Genomic DNA, 10,172 nt, shown 5'->3' on the forward strand with positions numbered 1-10,172 from the left:
TGCCTTTGAACAACTCTGACAAGAAATCATTATTTCAGAATAACAATCATAACTAAAAACTAACTTTCGCTATAAGTCTGTCCACTTCAAACTTTAATACAACGTAGATCTATACTAAATAATTATTCCCAGCTAAAATAAGTATGTTCAGTTAATCATCCTCGCCCTTGAGAATAGCCTCGAAGCTGAACGGAGTGAACTTGTACCCGTTTCCATCGTAGAACTTGTTCTGGAACTCCACCCAGTGCAGACGCAGGGCATGCAGGAAAGCAGAGAGCCCCTCCATCACCAGCAAAATGCCGATTGTCATGGCTGTGAAGTGCACGTGTGTGTGAAGGGGAAGGATTATAAATATGCATGCATACAGTGAAGTACATTGTACATAATTATAGAGTTACAGTATAATTATGAGTAACACGCAGCTTCGTACATTTACATGCACGTATAGATTTTAAAAAATAATTATAATTACAGCTAATTTGGCACATGCATGAGAGTAGATACACTTGATAAATCTGGGATCAAACTGGTTGCCTACTCACCTAGGCTACACAATAATAATCCTGAATAATACAACTAGTAGTCTAAAAGTGGTAGTAAGCTTGGTCTTTGTGTCATACCTGCCCAAGCTGCAAAGAGGAAGAAGACGGCAATGGCTCCAAGAATCGGGCTGATGGAAGCAGCCACCCCAATGCCCAACTGGAACACCATATTCCACAACACCTCAGATAGCTCTGTAGGTGGAAGGGGCGAAAACATGTTACATAATTAAGGCATTGCATTCGGTGAAACACTGTAAATTCTACATGCACACACAACTTCAATCGGGAGCATTTTACAGGAATGTTGAATAATTATGACACATTCGCAGTGATTCTGTACAAGGATTGTATCATTGTATCTCACCAGCGTGAGCGAGACTGAGAGCCCAGAGTCGGAGGTAGGAGGCAGTGTTGGAGATGGTGCCAAGACAGTACTCAATTGTGTGGATGGATTGGTGAATGAAGATCTCACTAAACTCGAACTTTTCTCCCTCTTTCTCAGTGCCATCATCTTCTTTACCATCCATCTAGCAGCAGGGGTGATCACAAATACTATAATTTTTATTATAGCTTATACATGTAGATAGTGCAGTATATTACACATGAATAATTATAGCTACATATATTTCACCTATACATTTGATGAATGTATGTATGTAGGGAGGGAAAGAAAGAATTGATTCTCAGTAGGCGTCAGGGTGTCATACAGGATTTTGAAGTAGAGGGGGGAAATAAGAAAGTAACTAGAAAATGTTGCTAAAAAAAAGGTCAACCATTATTTCAACACCCTGTTAGTATGTAAAATTACCAGCTATGGACACTCAGCCATACAACTAGTACATGAATGCAGGGGGATATCCCCCCTTTCCCCCCTGTATGACACCCTGGGCGTACGGCGTACTTGTATCAGATGTACACAGCAGAATACGATACGGGCCTGTACCTTTACAATCATGTTGTGCCTATCACATTGACATAATTATAACAGTGTCATTACCTATGTACATGTACAGTATATATAATTATACATGTACTTGTAACTGACATTTTACTAAACGACGATCTATTAATATTAACTACATGATACTCATGTTAATACTGTACAGTATATTCCCTTGCTGACCTTGTCGGAGTGTTTGCCTCCACCCTCCTCCTTGAGAATGATCTGGGCACGTTCATCATCAGCCGGTTCACCGTCAGGTGTCACGTTGTAACCAGACTCAGCCCGAGCACGGCTGTAGCCATCCTGTTGGGATTGACGAACAAATATTATATCATTCGTGTAGTGAGTCGTAGCATGCAGTATACATACATAAAATTAACGCTAAATACATGCAACACAATACAAAGTACCTTTGACTGCATTTTGTGTTTGATAAGGAGGTAAATAGGCTTGGCAAGCAACATCCACGGTACACACACCAACGCCACAATCACCAAAACAATTTGAATATATTTCTGTGAAAACAATCAACACATAATAAAAATGGAAAGGAAAACAACTGCCATATGTTATTTTAGCAATATAATTATATACACATATGATATATATAACAACGATGTGTATAAGAATGACCTGGAGCTGGGCTAGTTCATCAGTGTGACCAAACACGGAGTATTGTATCTGTGTGGGGTCAGTGTTGGTAACATCAGGGGAGCCGCCAAACTTGAGGAACATGTTGATGAGCGTGATCAGCAAACTGGGAGCCTGAGGGCAGAACAACAACGTCATAATTATGACACAAAAATGTTCATCACACAATTATAGCACTGTGCACAGCTAATACACTGGAGGCTGCAACAACTTGATATTGTGTGTGTTAATTCTTACATAGTTGGGATTGACGTAGAAGAAGCACCACTTGAAGAAGATGAGGAAGACCAACCAGCCAAAGATGCACAACAGGAACAGAACTTGAGGTACAAACTCTAGTATGATGTTCAGATAGTTCTTGAAGTGGCTAGAAAATATAAAAACACAGCATGATTGAAAATCACCGTAGGCTGAGCTGTACAGCACTCAGTACAGTTGACCTCAGACATGCACTATATACATGTATATACACTGTATACACACAGGCCAGTTTTTAAATCTGACCCTCACACTCACATGTGATTGAAAACCTGCAGACAGACTCCAAACAACATCTGCATGACACCCAGAGTGATGGCCATCTTCATCTTGTAAGAGTTGGTGAAGACCAACTTGTTCTCGGCCACGTTCCAGATAGGGTCCAGTCCAAACGGGTAGGGGGTCATTTTTGTCATAGCCTCGCGGGGGACGTAGGTGAGATGACCCCCAGGTGCAAACTGGACACACGGTGGGTTTGGACAGCACCCGAGTATGTCACTGGCTGGTTGACTGAAAAGAATGAACTCAAGTCTAAAATCACAGTTACATAGCCGAATGTACATGCAAAATGCTGTGTAACAGAAATACTTAGTGAATATACAGTCAGATCAATCAATAAAATGACAATTTATTCAGAAGTGCTGTAACCATGCACTTACTCCATGGAACCGTTGGTGTAAGTGAGGTCCCACGAAGTGCCAAAGATATTGAGTGACTTGGAGAACACATCGTTGTACACCATCCCAGTGTAGATGGAGAACAGCCCCATGAGGAGAATGATGTAGCGACCATTGAACAGCGTAACAAACATCTGTGAGTGTACAATTGGTTTTTTATAATAGGGGATACGCATGCATGGTACCCAAGGAGCTCATTCGCCACCCTGTCAACCTATAAATACTGACTGTATACATAATGAGTAAGGTGGTTAATTAAAATGCCCTCCCTTGAATTTTGAATGCCGATAAACAATGAGCAATCTGTTTTCAAACAGCAAGGTCTTTTGGTACGAAATGTCTTTTTTCAATGCTTTTTACTTATTGACTGCATGCTATGTACACATTCCTAATTACTTGAAGTTTATTATGCACTGAGTGTAGAAATAGATTATTGTTGTGATGGCCTAGATTAAACCGCAAAAAATATTCTGATCAGTGCGCAAACGTACATGCATGTGTGCCATACATGTAGGTATCATGTACGGTACAATATACAATAATTTTACACGAATAAAAACAACAACGCACCTCTCCTCCGGGTCCGTTATAGTTGTTGAGTTTCTTCTCAAATAAGATGAGCAGAGCAGCAAAGGAGGCCATGATGATACCGTGACCTGCGTCACCAAACATCACCGCAAACAGGAACGGGAATGTGATGATCGTGTACAGGGCTGTGTGTGTGGATGTGTGAATTAGCACACTATAAACATGGAAACTTCAATATGAGGTGGAAGAGCTAGCTTGCAGGATACCAACTAATAGGTATACACTCACCTGGGTTGACCTCTTGATAGGTGGCCACTCCGTACGCATCCACAATGGCTTGGAAACCACGGGTGAACTTGTTGACCTTGTTGTAGGTGGGTGGAGCTTCATCAGTAGCCATCCTGTTTAGAATGGACGGTACAGTTGAACCACTACGCTCCTGTGGGGGTGTGACATACACGTCATGCAAACATGTCACAATATAATCATTATACACCAAGTTAATGACTGTACAATGTAACGGTCATGTGACTTACGGTTCCCCTGGTGAGGGCAGCCTGTATCTCATCGAGAGCGTCTACAGGACACCAACACTCGGCAATGAGACAGCGCTGGGTCACGTCCAGGTTGAACATGTTCAGAATATGGTATACTGACTTGATCTTCTTCACCTGGAGAACAAAATACAAGTACATGTATAAACATGATTATGAAAATGAATTATCTCTCCATTAATAAAATTAGTACATGTACATGTATGAATGATGTTCCCTTTATCACTAGCCCAGCCCACCATACACAAAGTGGTGGGTGAGATCATGTGACCTGTGGGAACTCTTTCTACCAAGGGATTGAGCTCAGGGAGGCTGAAATAACCCTCCATAAGTTTTGAAATCTTGGACAACAGCAATCACTGGTTTTAGGATCAAAGTTTAACTACGGACATAAAACAGTATGTTTTTTCGTGCACATAATCTTTCCAATTTGTTGTTTTTGTCTGTAAACTAATCACCGATCCCTTATTTATATCTTCTCCACCTTGGTCTGCCAGGTGTCCAGGTCTTGTGCTATCTCAGTGAGCTGGGTGATTGAGTGCTCTTCTGTTGTCTGGAGCACTGACTGGAGGTCACTGATACGTGCCGCCACTTGACCCACCATCTGGGCACGCTCGTCAGCTGTCTCCGGGCACTGGTACAGCATAGCTCGGAATCTAAGGGAAATGGTACGTGTCTCTAATTATGGGAATTATAGTGCACAAGAAGCTCTATAGTTATTAATTAATGGGAAATTCGTACAAGAACACATAATTATTAGACAGGAAACTTTCCATTTGCACAAATAGTCAGAACAATAAAGATTGTACTATACACACACAGGGGTTCCATAATTATGACAATGGGTATAATGCACATAATAACTGTTGCTACATGTAGCTACAGCATTAACTATAGTACAGTAGGAGCTCACCCATCGCAGATTTTCCTGACCCTTGTCCTCAGCTGGTCTCCCTGGAAAAACAGGATGAACACTATCTTGTTCTCGAGGACACCCTGGTGTGTGTGAGTGTGTGTGTGGGAGGGGGGAGATTAAAGTGAAAGAAATACGAGGTGGTGTGTTTATTCTAAGAGGTAAACATTTTCAGTTGGCAGCAACATCAACTGTTTGTTGCACAGGTACAAACAGTGTGGGTGGTTAAGATTTTCAGTCTGCACACATTTTCTGTGAATGTCAAGTACATCATTTATATGTAGAAAAGAAGCAAATCAGTACTACAATTCACGAAACAATTTTTAACCCCCCAGGACCTATGGTTGAAGATGAAAGCTGCCATTCGAGTACTTTCGAATACTTGTCTACTCTACTGCTGCTCTGCAACATGCCTGCATGCAGTTAGCTACAGTCATAGCACATGTACACTTTACAATGATAATAATGATGTTTACATCATCCTACAGCCAACACCTAAGGAAGGCAAAGTGTTGTTCATTGAGCCAAAGGCAATTAACTACTTTTCTTCGTTTGTACGCTTGTTGACGACTGTAAACGAATAGCTACACCATCATGCACTTCCCGATTGGTGGGACTAACTACGACTATGCATGGGATCAAACCAGCACTATTATTGAGCCACCTCAGAGCTCATGCACCTTTGTTTGCAGCCACAGTGCAAAATACATATTGGTATGTTCAGTAGCACTTCTTATTGTACAGGTATATGTACATGTATAGCACTGTTGGTGGGCAGACTTTTAGTCGTCGGCTGTAGGCTAGCACTGACTGTTGTGTTGCAGGTACAAGCACTATGGGCGGTCAGATTTTCAGTCGTGGACTGTAGTACACTGTTATTTTACAGGCAGAAGCACTGTGGGTGTATGGTCGGACTTTCAGTTGTGGGTTTTACAGGTACAAGCACTGAGGGTGGTCAGACTTTCAGTCGTGGGCTGTACGTAGCACCCAATGTTATTTTCCAGGTACAAGTACTGTTGGTGGCCAGACTTTCAGTCTACACACTATTTAGTACATGTACATCATTTACCGGTATATAAAGAAGCAGTAAACTTTACTTCACACCGTGAGATTTTCAATTGCTAATCCTGTAAGAAGATTGAAGATGAAAGCTATCATTGGAGCACTTATTCTACTCTACTGCTGCTCAGCAACACTGACTGCAGTAAGCCACAGTAACTGTATACCATAATTATGATACGTACTGTATTAATTAATTACTAGAATGCTTTGTAAGTATCAGCAAACTTTGTGAGCGTAGATCACTTTGCAAAAATAAATTAGTACTGGTAATTACATACGAACCTTGATCGCAAAGGGTCAATTTTTCTGCTGATTTGGCTCATTCGCAAAGGTTTTTCACCAGCAAAATATTCTAAATACGGTATGTACACATACAAAAATTATGTGCAATAACATGATGGTTTCTCTATCCTACAGCCAATATCCAAAGTGTTATTCATTGAGCCTAAAACAATTAACTACTATGCTTCATTTGTACGCTCCACGATGACTATTATAGGAACCAATACCATCATGCGCTTCCCCATTGGTGGGACTAACAATGAGGAGTTGATTCGAGTTCCCCTCGGTAAACTAGACCCCCACGTGGTAATAAGAGTCACAGTTGCAATGAAACCTCATTCTCAAGGAGTAGAAAGTGACCCACACATTGGACTTACCGACGGAGTGGCTGAAAATCATATTAGACTTGGTGATGGAAATGGGGTCTGTTACCTTAACGGTGCCTCTTCTAATACGGCCACCCTACGTTCAGGATCGAAACAGCACTACGAGTACATCTTAATATTCGAGCCATTTCAAAACTACGGTGCATGCTCTCACCTCGGGGGTCATGTGACACCAGGATACTTTAATACCCGTATTGATGCAAGCAAAGGATTGGATTTTATAGTGAAGAGAGAACACAATGATGAGCAGTATAACTTCTACTACTTTCTCATTGAGATTCTTTAACTATACTGCAGAACATTTGCTAACACTACTGCAAAGCAACTGTTAAGTAGAACACTCACAGACATATAAATACGTACTATAATTATACATCTACAAGTATGCTGCCATAAACTTTTCTCAAATCAATGTTTAAAATTACAAAACAGTAGCCACACTGAATGAACTCACAGTAGTTGGGTCCTCAAGAGGCTGCATTATATCTGCCTGTCTCAGGAACACGTTGCCACGACACGCCCTCCACAGGACACGCTCAAACGCAGCCACACGTTCCCTCACTATCACGCCAGTCACAAACCTGGGCACGGTGTGTCAAGGGGGGGGGGAGGGGGTCAATCATTGCATGAAGAGTTTTTAGTGCATGACTTGCCAGCAAATACAGATGAGCCACAGAGGAGGTACGACACGGTCACATGACCAGCCAAAAGGATTATGAATCTCATTAACTTGTGCATGAATATCATTCAAGACTGTGTACTTTGATAGTGGATTTGGTTTGGCATGTATCTTTCAAGAAATACACTTGACGTTTCTAAGATCAGGATGGTTCATTGCTGGGCTTATACTAATATGAAATAGCTTTTCAACCAGTTTCAACCACCATTAGATTTTGAGATATTATTGTTTTTAGTATAATTCTGTTTTAGAGTGTTTAATAAGTATTCTGTGCCTGCATTCAGGATAGGATCACTGCCAACATCTGAGCCTTGGTTGTTACAACAAATCTAATCTCTACTTGTAAAACTCTAGCTACTAGCCAGCAACAAATTCACTGAGTTTTATGCTCTAAACTTGTCTCTTTATGGCGCTCACTTGCCACCAGTTGAATGTCGTCATTGGAATGCATTTTTAACGACTTCTTTGCCTTTCTTGCCTTCAATCAAGAAATAGCAGCCACGTGAGCTTAACCGCGTGTCGTACCTCCTCTGGATGAGCCATATGGCCAATGAAAACAACACTTCAATAAAGGTACAATATAACCACAACCTTGTTCCTCATAGGTGTCCATTAAAGCAAAGGTTAATAAAGAGCAATTTTTACTTGGGAATGGAAACACTACATAGTGAATACACGCACAACAGGGAATGCTATGGAAATTACAGTCACTTTCACCTCAATACTTACGTATACATGACAAATACTGACTCACGTGAACTTGGTCTGAGCAGTGGCTATCTGCAGATGCTCGTCCAACAGTCCCTTCTCCTCACGTCCTGTGATGTCCTCATCAGTGGTAATCTCTCCGCCAGGGCCCTTACGCTTACGGGTGGGTGTGGCAGTTACAGCATACTGCTCGGCCTGAGAGGGGATGTGCATCAAAGTACAAATCAAATTGTGTATGGCAAGGACATTTGCACGTACATATTACACACTCATATTACACACATGTATGATCACAGTTCCAATTTTTACCTTACACACAGTTGCAGGCATTAGCTTTTAAACTGAGGCCCTAACTAACCACTTCCAGGGTAAATACAACCAGGAGTTCCTTAATGAACTCCTGGTACAACCCAATAACTGCATGCCTACACAACAGTAAAATTGCCTACAAGGGATGATGAATCACACACACACGAAATTCCAAAAGTACAACAATAGGGACCCATTAGCCCTATGCATACTAACAAGGAGGGAACACTTATTCCTAGAATGGCAGTAGATTAGCCCTATGCACACTAACAAGGAGGGAACACTTATTCCTAGAATGGCAGTAGAGTGGCAGAACAATAGACTGCACTTCACCCTAAACACAAAACCACGGCATGCACTAACTACCACCTAACCCACTCGATAAAATTTCCCATTGTGCACCAATAATTATGCATAATGTTGGATGAACTCAAAAGTAGCAAGAAAATGTCCAGGAAATCAGAATATCACCATGTATCCTCAAGTATGCACACGTGTAATGACTGCACTTCCTCACCTCCTGAAAGAAGCCCCGGGTTTTGTCGAGGATGTGCTGCAGCTCGATGAGGTCCAGCAGGTTCTTCTTGAGAGTTTCTTTGTTTGTGTTGATCTCCTTCACCTCAGTCTCCAGCACCTCAAACTTACTCTCAAGGTCAATCATGGCTGCATGGGGGATGTGCAGAATGGGAGGTAATTGAAGGACTTGCAAAGTTAATAAAATAATACTGTAATTTTGCACATGCGGTATCCTTAATCCCTTTGATCTGCCTTAATTTCCTTGCTTTATAGTTGTACTAATTCAAAGCAAGGAAATTAAGGCACATACATGTATCCCTGAACACATCAAATACGTACTTTACCCCATTACACACACACACACACACACCTTGAGGTTCCGGGGCCTCCACATTGCCCCCAGGTCTCAATTCAATATCAACCTTCACCAGCTCGTTATTGAGGAAACGCAGCTTCCTCTCCATCTCGTCACAGCGACGCACCTCATTGATGAACTTGCGCTGGAAGGCATTCACGTCAGCATTGACCTGTGTGTGTGTGTGTGTGTGTGTGTGTGTGTGTTGCAATATACATGCATAACAATGGCTTAGTTTAGTCACATGACAAGAGTGATGCAATCACAGACAATGATTACGGTGAGGTAAACTTACATCTCTGAACTGTACTTTGCCCTGCAGAGAAAAGAAAATATCATGATATACAATGCACATGCACAAATCAACTAGCACCATGTAGCTACATTGTATATCTGCTAACTTTAATAAATGAAATGAGCTTTGCAAGCAGCCTAGAATATTTATCGACTCTGAAACAACGTTAACAATTTATACAATAGAGACTGAGCCCTCACCAGTTCCCCCAGCTCCCTGACACAGGAGTAGGCTGCCTCAGACTGTAGGAACAGCTGGGCTAGTGTCATCTCCTCTGATCGGAACAAGGAGCTCATTTTGATCCTCTTGTCCTCCCCAAAGTTCCTCAAACGACACCCTTTGAGTATAGTATAGTAAAGCTAATGAACAGTCTTTTGCTTGGTTTCTTTCCTTGTAGCTAGCTAGCTGTAGTGAATTGTATTTCTCTGAGCTTTTTCTGTCTAATTTCTGATGTAAGAGAGTCACATGATTTTAATGTTCTATTTATACAGAAAGCTTCTATATTACTCACTAG

General features: G+C 41.5%; 1 protein-coding gene and 2 long non-coding RNA genes across 3 annotated transcripts; 1 reads left to right on the forward strand and 2 right to left on the reverse strand.

The window, feature by feature from the left end:
- Window positions 1–10: 10 nt before the first annotated feature.
- On the reverse strand, window positions 11–10,127 carry LOC135344570 (V-type proton ATPase 116 kDa subunit a 1-like). Its single transcript, XM_064541800.1, has 20 exons — window positions 9,859–10,127; window positions 9,659–9,679; window positions 9,379–9,535; window positions 9,010–9,155; window positions 8,230–8,378; window positions 7,251–7,377; window positions 5,067–5,149; window positions 4,638–4,809; window positions 4,136–4,270; window positions 3,888–4,038; window positions 3,642–3,784; window positions 3,054–3,205; window positions 2,653–2,904; window positions 2,374–2,503; window positions 2,119–2,250; window positions 1,896–2,000; window positions 1,666–1,788; window positions 907–1,069; window positions 621–734; window positions 11–312 (listed from the first exon to the last, which is right to left on the reverse strand). The coding sequence occupies exons 1-20, from the start codon at window positions 9,952–9,954 to the stop codon at window positions 152–154; spliced, it is 2,712 nt and encodes a 903-aa protein (XP_064397870.1). The 5' UTR covers window positions 9,955–10,127; the 3' UTR covers window positions 11–151.
- On the reverse strand, window positions 5,156–6,926 carry LOC135344653 (uncharacterized). Its single transcript, XR_010397497.1, has 3 exons — window positions 6,788–6,926; window positions 6,411–6,480; window positions 5,156–6,193 (listed from the first exon to the last, which is right to left on the reverse strand). It is a non-coding gene; the product is annotated as an uncharacterized LOC135344653 (long non-coding RNA).
- LOC135344643 (uncharacterized) lies at window positions 6,065–7,236 on the forward strand. The gene is made up of 2 exons (XR_010397483.1): window positions 6,065–6,270; window positions 6,546–7,236. It is a non-coding gene; the product is annotated as an uncharacterized LOC135344643 (long non-coding RNA).
- Window positions 10,128–10,172: the final 45 nt, after the last annotated feature.

This window comes from Halichondria panicea, chromosome 11, assembly GCF_963675165.1.
Source record: "Halichondria panicea chromosome 11, odHalPani1.1, whole genome shotgun sequence".
Classification (NCBI taxonomy): Eukaryota; Metazoa; Porifera; class Demospongiae; order Suberitida; family Halichondriidae; genus Halichondria; species Halichondria panicea.